The sequence below is a fragment of the Enoplosus armatus genome, chromosome 11, assembly GCF_043641665.1.
Source record: "Enoplosus armatus isolate fEnoArm2 chromosome 11, fEnoArm2.hap1, whole genome shotgun sequence".
Taxonomy (NCBI): Eukaryota; Metazoa; Chordata; class Actinopteri; order Centrarchiformes; family Enoplosidae; genus Enoplosus; species Enoplosus armatus.
The window spans coordinates 12125409-12140478 of NC_092190.1; the positions used below are offsets into that span (position 1 = coordinate 12125409).

The 15070-nt window shown below is 39.2% G+C and overlaps 2 protein-coding genes across 2 annotated transcripts; both read right to left on the reverse strand.

Moving 5' to 3' along the window:
• Nucleotides 1-429: 429 nt before the first annotated feature.
• LOC139292063 (NADH-ubiquinone oxidoreductase 75 kDa subunit, mitochondrial-like) lies at nt 430-7820 on the reverse strand. Its single transcript, XM_070914206.1, has 19 exons — nt 7770-7820; nt 6998-7077; nt 6508-6602; nt 6321-6428; nt 6103-6179; nt 5798-5879; nt 5568-5698; nt 5293-5478; nt 5067-5201; nt 4860-4974; nt 4596-4741; nt 4373-4501; nt 4127-4256; nt 3873-4033; nt 3619-3773; nt 2949-3124; nt 2728-2862; nt 2512-2584; nt 430-968 (listed from the first exon to the last, which is right to left on the reverse strand). Exons 2-19 carry the CDS (start codon nt 7074-7076, stop codon nt 877-879), a joined length of 2205 nt encoding a protein of 734 aa, XP_070770307.1. The 5' UTR covers nt 7077; nt 7770-7820; the 3' UTR covers nt 430-876.
• Nucleotides 7821-9295: 1475 nt separating this feature from the next.
• Nucleotides 9296-12136, reverse strand: cmklr2 (chemerin chemokine-like receptor 2). The gene is made up of 3 exons (XM_070915215.1): nt 11997-12136; nt 10769-10862; nt 9296-10653 (listed from the first exon to the last, which is right to left on the reverse strand). Exon 3 carries the CDS (start codon nt 10617-10619, stop codon nt 9540-9542), a length of 1080 nt encoding a protein of 359 aa, XP_070771316.1. The 5' UTR covers nt 10620-10653; nt 10769-10862; nt 11997-12136; the 3' UTR covers nt 9296-9539.
• Between the last annotated feature and the right edge of the window lie 2934 nt (nt 12137-15070).

Genomic DNA, 15070 nt, shown 5'->3' on the forward strand with positions numbered 1-15070 from the left:
AACAACAACCTCTCCTACCATATTGGAAATTCAACTTTGTTAAAAGCCCTTACAGTGTTGAGATGTCATGTTAATCTTCGTGAAACATATTAGTTTGTGTGGAGGACAGTGCGGTTGACATTTTGCACATTTAAAGCAATTGAGTTAAATCACATGTACTGAGACGTCCAGCGAAGTGTTTGAGTGTAAAATCCACCTGGACCACGGCTATCGTCTTCCATATGAATGAATTACCAGCCGTGCTGCCACACTGTTGCCGGCTGCTCACTGATGATGGACCGCGTGCCAAGCAGATACAGGAGCTCGAGACCGGTATCACACCAAAACAGGACAGTATCACGCATAGCACCCGCACATATTTTGATACTTTAAAAAAATATAAGAGCACAAACTTAAATAGCGGGTTTGCAAAGATTCATTAGGCTTGCTACAGAAAACTGTTTTATTAAATATCAGACAAATAGCTACATTTGTAATACTATATACTCCATATACCTTTAGGAAAATATAATCTTAACACTTTTAATGTTGGTAAGTTTACAGGAAGACAAGAATCTAAATTTACCTTTGAAGGATAGAGATTTAAAACCTTTGGTCACACCTACTAAAATGTGAATGTCCTAACAGGTGAAAACATAATTGTCAGATTTAAACCTAGGCTTACATCTTCACTCTGCCAGTAGCACATACACGTTTCTGCAGGTTAGTAAAATATGTTCGTTCCATAATGTGTATAGATGAGGAGGCATCCACTATAGTAAAACATCTACTATAGTAAAACACAAATGCAAATAAATAAGTTTCTAGGACTGTGCAAATAAGCAGAGTTGTGCGTATAATTTGGTTTTCAAGGTTTGGATGGCTATTCATTGTGCTTTAGCATATGGCTGGCTCGTCCACAGCTTGTGCGCCCTCTGTGACAGCTTTCACACACTTCGCCATTGTCTGGGAGGCTCTGCTTATCGGATCTGTGGGTAAAGATTGAGAGCAGATTAATAGTCTGCACACCTAAACTACTGTGAAGACCAAAATTCAACACAGTAATGGGTCTAACTAGAAAATCAATGGGTCTATCTGATCCTATGAATAAAAAAAAAAGAGTATTATTTACAAATGTAATTCTTAATTTGCATGAAGATATGCATTTAAAACCCTATGTTGTAAGTGAAACGATGGCGCTACAGTAAAGTATGGTGTTGCAACAGCATTATTAAACTTTTAAAGATGAAAATGTCTGTATCATGCCGGTGTGTAAAAACACATACAGAAAAACACGACAATATTAGGGACAGTATTCTACATATTTTTTGTTTTGCAGACTCAATTAAATTAATCATTAAAAGAATGGAACTCAACCTAGACTACCAGCTTTTGGTCATGCCACCCCAAATTCATAGAAGTAGTGCTACAAATTAAAGACTGTCATATTTGGCTGTAACATGTTAATTAAAAATTCTAAAGCTAAAACAAAAACCTTTTCTGGAGGTATGTAAAGCAGACGTTCAGGAGCGGTATCAAAAGCAGTGAGGCAAAGAAAATGTAATATGCGGCTACAAGATGTTATGCCATCTGTTAATGTAATGTATATATTGGAATTTTTCTTTTTCCATGGCACTACAATAAGTTGATCATAAAATAATTACAGAGGAACAGAAATGCCTTGCCTATCAAATATTATGATCCCAATGAGATAAACGTTTGATTTTAATAAAAATTGTCAGTAAGTTTGTGTTCTCTCCAACTATACAATAACCATAAGCTCTCCAAATATCCATGCCCTTCTTAAATAAGGGCAATACAATCTGGGTCTATGGTATCACAATAGCTGCATTTAAAATGAATTAATAAGCATGTTATACAGAATACAGATAATTAAAGTTTCATTTAATTTAAAAACTGGTTGTAAACTCCACCATGACAAATAAAAAATGTCATATAAACAGACCAACTACTTTTTATGTACACTTACATAATATTAAGTATTTTCCAAGAGGTTCAAAATCAAGTGGCTTGCCTTCTTAACAACTGCAGAAATAACAAAACACTTTCTTCAACAGAAAGCGCAGCAGTAATATTTAGCACCGCTAAATCTTTGCCAAATGTTTGCTTAGCTTGGAGAGCTGGATTTGATTTTGTTCTTGAAAGAAACCCTCCTCTGATGACTGACACCTTAAAGGATTACTTTATTCAGTGACAATGTAACACTTTTGTGGGAATTGTCATTTGGATATATTTCATTTGGAAAGAAAAAAATTGCTCATGTCATAGCAGTCAAATGAGGGCAAAACATGGCACATGGCTTGGTTAATATGGCATGCAAATTAGCTTAATCTATAAAAGCTATAATATGTAGCAGTAATATTAGTATTACTATATTAATATTTCTAAATTAATAATTTAAATTAATAATAAACATTACTGTGATTATACTGAAATTAAGGAATTGAAACAACACTGCTGGGTTTCCTAACAGTTAGACTAGGTTTAGTGAGGAATACCAGAGTGACCCACCTGTCATATAGAAGTCCTTCACAGTAAGCTGTGTCGGGACTAAAGGTTCATTGAGGACAGCCTGGTTCACTGCCTGAAAGAGATAAGGCCAGATATCACCATCATCATGGAGAACAGTGTGAAGCAAACTAAGATAAACCAACTGAACAAGCAACATTAAATAAAGCTTAAGTCGCTTTTCTGTAAGCAACTAAACACATGCTGGAGGAAGCTGACCTTAGACAGTTCATTAGCCTGCTTAAAGTAGTTGGCCTCCTCAACGTTGTCATATCGCACCAGATTCGGGGAAACCTCTGCCAGTCTATCACGCACTTCATCAAGGGTGTCATATGGCAGAGTCACTCCAGCAAGCTTAAAGAAGAATGGAAAAAATAAACAGCATTTAGCCTTACTTCTTATCATTTAATATAACATGATTTTCTTTTATGGTAGTTCACCTCAGATATGGCTCTGATGATCTTCCAGTCCTCCCTAGCCATGCCTGGAGAAGTCACGGCCACTTTGGTCTGCTGAGCACGGCCCTCAGTGTTCACATAGGTGCCACATTTTTCAGTATATGCAGCTCCAGGAAGTATGATATCAGCCATTGGTGCACCGACATCGCCATGGTGACCTGGGCAGTTATGGCACAGAGCATTGAAATTGAGCAAGGAAATGTTTAATGCTTCGGTAAAATATTTACGAATGATGGAGAGTGAATGCGAAACAGGATGTAAATGTACCATAGAAAAAATATTTAACACTAAAATAAATAATTATTATTTTGCCTTAAAATGATACTGGAAAATATCAAATTTAGTGGACGAGGTAATGCAGATTTACATTTGTCATAAACAATTTTCATTTAACAGTAGCTGGGACTGGTCATGTGATCGATACAGTCATGTGATGCAAAGAAGGCATATTGTTTGAGTACTTCAGTGTGAACAATCTGCTGGTAATGGCATACTCAATCAGTATGTACTGCATACTGTGTACTAAATTAACGAATCAACTTCTGTACATGCATAGAAATATAAGTCAGGAATTAAACTGCCTCTCTCAGATGTCATGCATAAATTATTGTAAATGAAAGAGCTTCTGCTGCTGTGCAGTAAAACAGCTGACCTTGATAAATTATGAAGCTATCCTTAGGGAGGTCTTGGCGAGTAATGCAGCCAGCATCAGCTCCTAGTAGGAACAGAACTTTGGGTGGGTTCTTTCTGATAGCCTCCACTCCTGGCTTGTACCCAAGATCAAGTGCAGCCACTTGACTGGCAACCCTGAAGACACAGGCAAAACAGCACACATTACAGTAAAAATCCCTCTTGAACACTGTCCTCTTACCAAAAGCTTCCCCTCCAATTTTCCATGACTATGACCTGTGAAGCACATTGAGAACCTTCCAGGTTTCCTCCACGCCACTGCTGACGCGAGCGTTCTGAGCAATGGTTGACACAGCAGCCATTATTGCCGCCCCATCCTCTCTCTGCAGGCAACTGCTTCCAACCACAACAACAGGATGCTTTGCTTTAGCCAAGACCTGCAAGAGGAGATAAAAGACACAAAATTAGGAAGAGACACTCAAGTTGACTGATAACATTCATTGCATTACTGAGAGTGCTCAGAGTGTTACCTGGGAAAACGGATGAGTTCCTGACGCAATGTCTTGAAGAACCTTGGCAGACTCCCCAAGATGGTCGTATGTGTAACTTAAGTCCACTTCCTTTCCCAAAAGAGCCACTTGCAACTCATTGTGAAGCCAGCTGAGTCAGAGATACCAAGATCATATTGAACAAGAATATGCATTTTTACAGAACTCAGATGTACTAGTTTGACATTGTTCAACAACCAGATTCTGTATTTATGGCATTTAACATACCTTTTTCTGATACGCGCATTGAACAGAGGAGCCTCATAGCGTGGGTTTGTGCCAACCAGAAGCAGCAGGTCAGCTTCTTCAATACCAGCGATCCCAGTGTTTAGAAGATAGTTTGAACGCAGGTCAGATCTAAAAGGAGCCACAGTAAAAACAGAAACCTAACATTAGCTCTAGTTCAGCTGGCTTTTTCCCATCTTCAGTTTTGCTTTTTCTACGGTCTTACCCAGCTCCAGCCATTGGGAACACCTCCTCAGTGCACAGGTTGTCACTATTCAAATGATTCAGCAAGTCTTTCAGGGAAATGAGAGCCTCTGCATCCACCAAGCCTCCGACAACAGCAGCAACATCGTTTCCTTCAACTCCTTGCAACTGTCAAATAAAACAGATGCTTTGGACAGGGCTTAGGGAAGCCTACTGTGGCTAGAAACCACAAGTTGCAAATGATCATACACTGTTATAGATGGTTATTTCATCATAAATTACATACTGCTCCAGCTGCTCGAGTCAGCACATCCTCCCAGGTTGTGGGAACCAACTGCCCAGACTCATTTTTCACCATTGGCTGAGTAAGCCTCTGCCTCTTGAGTCCATCATAAGCAAACCTGTCAGTATGGAAGCCAGGAAGAGTTCAGCAATGATGCACACATCACACATAAATCTGTCTGAAGCAAACTTTGTGTGATAAGAAAGGAACCTGGTTTTGTCTGAGATCCACTCCTCGTTAATATCCTCATTAAGACGAGGCAGGATCCTCATCACCTCACCCCCACGAGTGGTCACCACAATGTTACTACCCACAGCATCCAGAACGTCAATAGACTCAGTCTTCCTGCAGAAAACCAAAGATGAGTGAGTGTGAGTGTAAAAACTAACCTTTCACCCTAAAAAGTTCAACAAAATATAGAGCACAATCAAAGAACCTTGTCTCCCAAGGGCGAGCAGTGAATGCATATGGTTTAGAGGTCAGGGCCCCCACTGGGCATATATCAATAACATTCCCAGATAGCTCCGACATGAACATCTTCTCCACATAGGTCCCAATCTGCAGGTCATTGCCTCTGCCAGTGGTGCCCAGGTCCTCCACACCTGCAATTTCACTGGCAAAGCTGTAGGAGCAAAAAAAAGCAAAGTAGTAAAAGTTTTCATCTTCTAAATGTACGCAGCAATTCAATCTAGATATTGACGTGTGACTCACCGCACACAGCGAGTGCACTGGATACAGCGAGTCATAATGGTTTTGATGAGAGGGCCAATGTTCTTGTCCTCCACAGCTCTTTTGCCCTCTGTGAAGCGGCTCCTGTCACTGCCAAACTGCATGGACTGGTCCTTCAAACAAAATGGTGTTCAGTCTTATTAGTCAAATTAAATGATAAATTATAAAGAAAACAATGTTTGTCATACACACACTCTGGTGATTGTCTTTACCTGCAGATCACATTCTCCTCCCTGATCACAGATTGGACAATCTAATGGGTGGTTAGCCAGTAGGAACTCCATCACACCCTCTCTGTGTAAAAGTAAACAACACTTGAATAACATCATTTCAGGTTACTTTTATACAAGGGAATGTTAACTTTTTGCTTGGGAGAGATGTGGGTTATCACTTCACCTCAGTTAAAAATGACACAGACAATTGGGTATAGTTACAGAACATTAACTCTATGACAGAAATATGTAATATTATCAGAGAACCACACCAAGTGTACAATGTGTTTTGAGTTGGATCCTACCTGGCCTTTCTTGTTTTGTCAGAGTTGGTTAAAATGTTCCAGCCCTTCATGACGGGCATAGCACAGGCTGCCACTGGCTACAAGATGAATGAAAAATGATTACTGATTATTTTAAGTAGGCATAGCCCTGTCACTGTCATACTAGGCAAAGAAATACTGAAATACCAGCAGCCTCCAAAATAGAAACAAAACACACACATATACACCCTACAACATACCTTAGGAACTTTCTCTATCTCCACAAGACACATGCGACAGTTTCCAGCTACTGACAGGCGCTCGTGGTAGCAGAAGCGAGGAATCTGCATTCCTACCTTCTCACATGCCTGCGACAACAGTGAGTCACAGTGTTAAATCCAGATCTGATAATATTTTATGTATCTATGCATGAATTTAGCATGTTACCTGCAACACAGTGGTTCCTGGCTCCACCATGACAGGCTCCCCATCCACAAACACCTCCAGAAGGTTACTGGCGGCAGCTGTTGCTGTGGTGCGAGCTACAAGCACAGACAGAAAGCATTTTTAGGCAAATCGTCCCTTTTCTCTACATCAAAGGACTGTTACTTTTAATAAAGACAACAGTAACATGATTTATCATCATTCCTATCACATTATATTATAAGTGAATTCCTGGTATTCCAAAGTAATAAGAAATTATTTCCACTGACTGCAAGTGGCTAAATTGAGCCAGCAACAGCCTGGCACCACATTTGGTAGCTGGCAAATCTGTAATCCTGCCTATAATCCATCAGTGGGACAAAGTGACAAGGGCTCTGGTGCTTGCACTCAACAAATAACAAACTAAAAGGGCGTTCTGCATTAATACAAGACACACATTGTTCGTAACGAAGACATGATCAATTAATCAGTTGATGAAGAGGCATATTGTTACCATTGTTAGTTGCAGCCCCACCTCCTCTAGTAATAGCTGCTGGGAAGAGACTCCGGCTCACAACAGGCAAACGCAACATGCTGGAGGAGAGGCAGAGAGGCCACATCATGTGTATGTGGATGACATATTTTTTCAAGTGTCGACAAGGCTTTGAAATGTTCAAAGTTTGTGCGTAATTTTAAACCTGGAGAACCGTAAAGCCTCCATTCTACAACCCAAACAATAACAGAAGTGGCTAGATGGTTAACGCCGGGGCTAAGAGCAGCCAATTTATGCTGTGACGTATTTAAAAAAAAACATGTCTATAGCATTCATGGTGCACAATATAACAGGTATGAATAACATGGCATGTTTTGACACCCCGCATAACGTTGCAAATATGACGAAATACCAAACTAACGTTACAAATAATGTGCCAAGCTAACGTTAACGTTAGCAAGGGCTTGATGTAATTTATCGTTAGCTGGCTGTGTTCGTTAGTGGCACCGTCATATTCTAACGTCACTGCAAGACAAACATCAAATGCTAGCGCGTGAAGTAGTATTTCAACGTTCGTAACGTTAAATCTAATAAACCCACAGATTTAGCATACCATGCTACAAACAAGCTAACGTAACATTTAACGTCAACCGAGATCCAAACGGCTAACTTTACCAGTTTATTTTACATCTAAGGAGCAATTTCTAATGTTCGTTCAGCACTTGTGTGCGCACTATAAATTGTCTATATATTTACTATTATTTTCTAAACACTACGGTGACCAGTTACTTACCTTGCCAGTGTTTGTCCTCCTCATGAGACTGCCTGCGACTCAGATTGCGCACTGTCTTGTTATTGTGCTGCGTCACAGATTAAGTAATCCCGTGTGTACCATAATCCTAATAGGAAGACTACTTTTCTGTAAATACTGACTAATCTAATTCGACACCAACCATAACAGTAATGCAAAACCTCTCCTTTAGCAGATACTCATCTCATCCTATCTGTGACAGGCTGTAGTGATGTGGCACCATACTTACAGCAGTTTTTCAGCCACTTTAAAGAGCACAAAATTCAAAAGATGGAGGTCCACAGGTCCACTTGAGTTGCCCATAAAGTGCCATGAAGGCATGCTGATTGAAGTTGTCAAGGAGGGTAAAATGTTTACTTAAGTAAAAGTAGAAATACAAAGTACAAAAAGTAAAAGTACTCATTATGCAGAATGACCCAATTCAGAATAATGTATATTATATTATTGTATTATAATTATTGATGCATATACATTGACATTACTTTAAAGTCTTAGTGAACTCGAAGTATAAATAAGCATAAAATGGAAATACTCAAGGAAAGTACAAGTACCTCACAATTGTACTTAAGTAAAATAGTCAATGTTGTTAGTTACTTTCCACCCCTGGATTCATCCCAGCAACCTTCCAGTCACAGGATGGCACTCCTGATGTAATTCTTACATGTCAGAGTTTACCAGAAAGAAATAACAGGAAATAGCTGAATTTGTAAACGTACATTCAGGAAGTGGAATTATATTCACATCTGGATTTACGTCAGGCAAGTGTATACTTACGAGCCCTTTATAAATCCTCTGGGAAGTCTAGTCTGTGTGTACATAAAACATCAAAGCCTACTTTCTAATGAGGATGACAGACTCTTCTAACATCACGCAAACAATGTAAAGATCTTCAAACAAAGTACAGTAGTTCAGAATAAGACATTTATTAAGATATATGCTATTTACTTGGAATATATTAGAATAAAACATTTATACAACTCTCAACTAGTTAAAAAAAAAAACATACAATACATTAATAGGTGACTAGCAGCCAGTATAAATCTATAAAAACAGAATAATATGCAACATATCTCTAAGAACCAAAGATGTGGTGCTTCAAGAGTACAATAAAAATATTCAGTGAATACATAAGATGCATTTGAAATAAGGCTGCAACTACCGATTACTTTCATTATTGAGTAATCTGTCCATGTTTTTCTAGTTCAATAAAATTACTGAAAATAATGAACAATGTCCGTCACAATTTTCGAGAGCCCAAGGTGACATCTTCAAATTGCTTGTTTTGTCCAAGCAACTGTCCAAAACCCAAAGATATTCAGTTTACGATCATAGAAGACAAAGAAATTCAAGCAGCAAATTCTCACAATTGAGAAGCTGGAACCAGACAGTGCTTAGGATTTTTATTTTTAAAATGATTTCAACAATTCATTGATCATCAAAATAGTTGCCAATTAATTTTCAGTTGATCAACTAATCAGCTGTTACAGCTTTAATTTTATCCTGCCTTTTTTCTCTGCAAATCACTTGGGTTATGCAAATGTAAAATAACTGGAAAGATACTAACTCCATAAGCACAGTTATACACAGTTCTTACTCAGCTTTTCCATTGCGAGGAATTACACATAACTCAGTCCAAATGAAACAAAATAGGAAAATCTTAACACTACAGCCCCCACATTGACGCTAAAGTAATTGCCAGTCTTAACCTCATGTTTTTCATGGACAACTACTACACTCTGAGGGTGGTTGTAATCATAGAGTTGATGACTCCACAGGCTCCTCTGGGACACTGTCCTGGTGAACTCCGGGCACCGACTCCATCTCAGTGGCAGAGATTGACTGGCTGAGCTCTCTCAGTGAACTCTTAGTTATGTCCAGGCATGCATGCTTCAGGATATGACGCACCTTTTTGCCCAGGAGCATATATAGCAGGGGGTTAATGCAGCTGTTAAAAAAGCCTAAGCTGGTGGCCAGAGGAAAGCCAGCTTTCAGTATGTTGTGCAGGTATAATGAAGAATGTATGGATAACTCCATCAAGCTAAAAGTATGAAAAGGTGCCCAGCATAAAAAGAAGGCCAGAATTACTGCAGAGACTGTTTTGGAGAAGCCGGACAGCCGGACCGAGCCCCCAGATCGATTCACTTTGATTGTCAGAAGTATGCCTGTCACACATATAGCAGTAAAAGGCAAAAGGAAGCCCACAGTGGTACGAATGGCCACTATTATAATATGTCTCATGGCCGCTGTGTGTCCGTCCTGTGCGTGGAAGTTGTTGAAGCACACCACCTTGTCATGTAAGCGTATAATGTCACGAAAAATCAGCGCAGGGCAGCTCATGGCGGCAGCCAGCACCCATATGCAACCACACACAACCCAGGCTCTCTCCACAGTGCGATACCTCTGAGACCAGTTGAGGTGGACGAGAGAAACATATCTGTCTATACTGAGCACTGTGAGAAAGAGCACACTGGCATACATGTTCATTACGGAGACAAATGAGTTAAGCTTACACATGACCACGCCAAAGTCCCAGTGGAAGTCCCGCAGTATGTAGTCAATGTAGAAGGGTAGAAAAAGCACAAACACAAAGTCTGCCATGGCTAGATTGAGCAACCAAACACTGTTGACAGTCTTTTTGCTTTTAAACGCTGTCACCCAAATAACAGTTCCATTTCCAATCAGACCAAGCACAAAGGAGACAATGTAGATGACCACTGAGATAATGTGCATAGTTTCCTTCTGCCTGTGGTCTACTTTAAGTTCCTCCAAGTCACCGTACTCCAGGTAGTAGTCATAGGTGTAGTTTCCATAGTCCTCACTGGACTCACCCATTGTTGCAAGTATGTAGCCTCAGTGGTGAAGTTATCTGTGGGAAGGAAAAGCTCAAGATAAGATGCATTCCTTTAAGATGTTTTGTAAACACAGTAAAAAACAAAACAAAACTCCATGCACTAATCAACGTATAACACATGTTCTCTCACCTCACACTGTTAGTATGTAGTAGCCTGTCCTGTCCCTCTTTCCGATCATTCAGTTCCTGTGTTTAAGTTAGGACTGGGTGTGTCCTGAGTAACCCTGGAACATAGTGTCAACATCCATTTGGATCAACAATGCGGACAGTGAGATGCCCCACAGATGAAGCAGAAAGAGCCCTCATTGTATGATTCATATTATTTGTTCTGTAAGTAAACATGGAAGAACTGGCAAATACTGTGTTGTTACACAATCTATATAGAAATAGGCACAATGTTATGTTATGTCTGGATGATAAAAAAAAACACTTTGTTAATCTTTTCCAAGGTTGTTACTGACGAAGCAACTGGGTGAGAGGTTACATTTTTTCACATATAAGTATTTGAATCATCATCCAGGCCAGGATGGGGCTCATGGCCACTACAATTTTTACTCAGGCCAGATTAAGACCAAATTACCGACTTTGTGGTCTAACATGAGTGACTAGTAAAATTCATATATAGCCTATTAATAAACTCTGAAAAACAAAAGTTTAAGTAAACAATATAAAGGATGTCTTACACTACCAGAACAACATTAAGCACATTAATTTAATCTCTATCGTGAAGAGAAAAAAAGGAAACATGGTTTAAAAAGAAGACAGATCTGTAACTTTTCCATTAAAGGTTTGTTTAACGGAGTGCCATCAGACTAGACAAACTGTTAAAGACTACAGGGACAACACGCTGTATGCAGAATCAGTGCAAACAACAAATTAAGTATTAGAAAGCTAATGCAGATATTAATATCTCAGTAAACAATAGAGAAATCTGATTATAAACGTCTCTCAAACCAATAGAACAACAGTATATAAAGAATATTTCTTGAACCTGAATCTCGATGAGAAAAGGGTAAACAATGTAAATGTATTGAACAGACTACCATTAAACTGGACAGTAACTGTAAAAAATAAAATAAAAAAGACTACTACTAGAAACTAAATGGACACAATACTGGATGCAGAATCAGTGCATTCAACAAATGACAAACCTGTCCTGTGAAAATAAGAAGGCTACTATATCTACATAAAAACCTCAGTAAACAAAGCAGAAACATTAAATACAACAAATATCTAGCCTGTCGAATAGGACATAACAGTCCACGGTATCGTATAAGTGCCACATACACACGATTGGCATACTAATGGCATAAACATGAAGTGCTGCTCGGATTTGAAGAAGTGAGTGCATCGCTCACCTAAAAAGTGGAGCTCTCCCTTTTACGAGTATTTGGGTCAAAACCCCGACAGCTCCCGGATGAAAGTGACTGCTAACTTGTAGCCTTTCTTAGCTCCGTCTTTTTGCTGGGGCCTGAACTCCTTTCTGCAGCATGTGTAGTCTTTCCGTGGGTGCATCCAAACTGGAGCTCTTGGTTCAGAGGAGTGGAGATGTGCAGTGGGCGCGCCCGGCTGACGCGTCAAACATGGACCACAGGATGAAGAAAAGTTATTGGTCACCCGCACGGAATGAAGAATGCTTTCATTCAGAGGAGCTGCGGCTGCTTTTCATAACAGCAGGGTGAAAGCCCCTCAGCGCACGCTTTGAATACTCTCAGTGAATAAACGGAAAAGTTTTGAAAGTTGCAGATTTTTTTGCTCGACACACTGTAGATTTTCTCCTAAAATGCACATTTTTATTTCAGTCAGTGGGAAGGGCCAACTAAGGGAAAGTTTATTCTGGGCTGACTTCTGCCTTTTACTTCTGCATTTTCTTTCCTATAACAAGGCATTTAAGTCCTTCATTTAGCACCCTGAGGATTAGTGCTCCTAAAGAAACTTAGTGGTCATGCTTCACGCTTTGTATCTGCATGTGCAGGCTTATTGCACTGTGAAATGTTTGCTAAAACAACTTGGTAAATCCAGTGTTATTTCAGTCTTGTCTCCAGACATAACTCTGATGTTGATTCTGCAAACACCAGACTATGTTCTTTGCCAACGCTTTTTAAATTATTTATTTCTACAATATCAGTGCATGGCAGCTGCAGCATGGTTAAAGTAGCCTATGGTTACAGTGATTTACTATGACACTTCATAAAGTTGGGGGATGTGTGAGACAAAAAAGAAAGAAAGAATGGTCCAAGTTAGTGCCAGTGGCTGAGATATAATGTGGAGAGAGAGATATTCAGAGTTCAGATCCAAAATATTTGAACCTACCCTTCCCATGATGCAACGCACTAGCTTCCTTTATTAGACCCTCTCTGCCTGGTTAAAGCCCCCCCTCTTTAAAAAGTAATGCCCCAGTTTGTAACATAGGCTTTCTGTTAAAAATTAACTAGTAGAAGTCTAATGCCCAAACTCAGTCTCCAAGGAAATGCAGCTGTCTTTTCTACCTAAATCACAAATTAAAGGGAAACACAGAGACAAATGTCTACATCAGTGCTGCAACACATAGCCAGAACTTCTTTTTAATGTTTTAACTTCCTGTCCTGTGCAATGAATTGTGGATGTACCCTTTATATCCTAAACAAGAAGGAAATCACACTGAAAATCAGTGGAGTTACTTTCCACGGGTCAGATACTACAGGTAAAGCAGCAGTAAATTACTGCTGATCTTTGTAGAAGAGATTATAGTTATAGTTAAATGAGTCAAATTTAATAGCAACTTTTCCAAACTGATGCAAGATGAACTAACAAAGACTTAAGACATGGAGCGTTCATGTGGACTCTGCTGCTTACTCATCCCTTTCCCTTTCATCAGATTGCCATGTCTCAGTTGCCTCCATCTCCAACGACCCAAAATGACCATCTCGTCCCTCTGTGGACGATTCAGCCCTGAGGGGGGAGCTGTCTCATCGTCAAATAGCTGTGTGTGTGTGTGTGTATGTGATCTTTGTAGCCTTACTATCAAACCTACAAGTCATGCCGACCACGGCCCATGTCACACAGTCTTCCTTGCAGATATTCTGCTATGTCAGATAGAGACTAACTGGAGAGGGCACATTGTGTCCCCACTTGGACTTTTAAGGAAACTTAATCCTCATCATTTGAACACCAGTGTTCATGCTTTTCCTCACGGTGTTCAGATCCACAAATCACTCATTTCATTTTACATTCATTTATTTGCTCAGTTGAGGCACTAAAACACGTCCTACCCATTTGGTAGAGATAACTCAAACATACATGGTACCAAAAGTTTGAATTAAATTTTAATAGGTCACCACTGATGCTGAGACTGACTAAATATCTCATGCCAAGTTACATGGATAGAACTTTTTCACAGCTGAAACAATGGCAGGAAAAGCACAGGTGCAACTAATAACATTAACAATTACATTAATATTCACCATAACACACATTGTAAATGCAATGAAGTCATTGTTAAGATCATTAGCTACATTTGTGTTTGACCAGTGAAAATGTTTGTTGTTGGGAAAAGCTCTATCCAGTGTTTCCTTTACAAATTTGTTCTCGTCAGTGCAGAAAAGCCCAAATAATCACTAAAATCCTACATACAACAAAGAACCTGTGCACATGTAAGATTTATTAATTTTTGATGTCACCTTACTGTTCATTTTGAGGAAACACATTATTACTTTATATGTATTATACAAATATATATGTGGCTATATGTAGAATTAGTTCTGCTTTTATGTTGCTGTGATTTCTCCTTCATACTGTGTCTGAGGTAGATGACGACCTCCTAAAAGATTACGCTCAATAGGTCAAAATTGGCCTGATGTGTTATTAAGACTTCTAAGAATAGATAATAAAATGAATGATGGCTGAATTCCATTTAGCTGCTTCAGTTTCAGGGTCCTGGTATTGTGCATGCTGGCTCACTGTCACACTGTCATGGCTTACTGGGACACTTACTTGAATAGAACAGAGCCATCGTTAATGTTATTAGTAACATCTGTGCTTTTCTTACTATGACAATAATGTCTGCTGTGAAAAAGGCACTTAGCTACTGTACTATGTAGTATATACTGTATATACTATGACATTTTGTACCAAGAGTTGCAGTAATGAAATGTAACTACATTTACTACTTGTATTTCATTTATTCATTCATTTCAGTATTTCTATTTTATGTTTGTTTTCTTGTGCTTTTCACTTTTTTGTGTTTTTGCATCCTGTCTTTGCATTGTAACACTTAAACACTCAAATTATGAATGCAGTGCAATACTTGTACTCGTGGAATAGTTTTACAATGTAGTATAGCTCATAGATCTCAGTAGTTTTTCTACCAGTGAGGAGCAGAGCAGTTATATACATTAAGCCATACACTTTGGTTTCGTTTGTTAATTTTATATTTTCGTGTGTTTGCCTCATA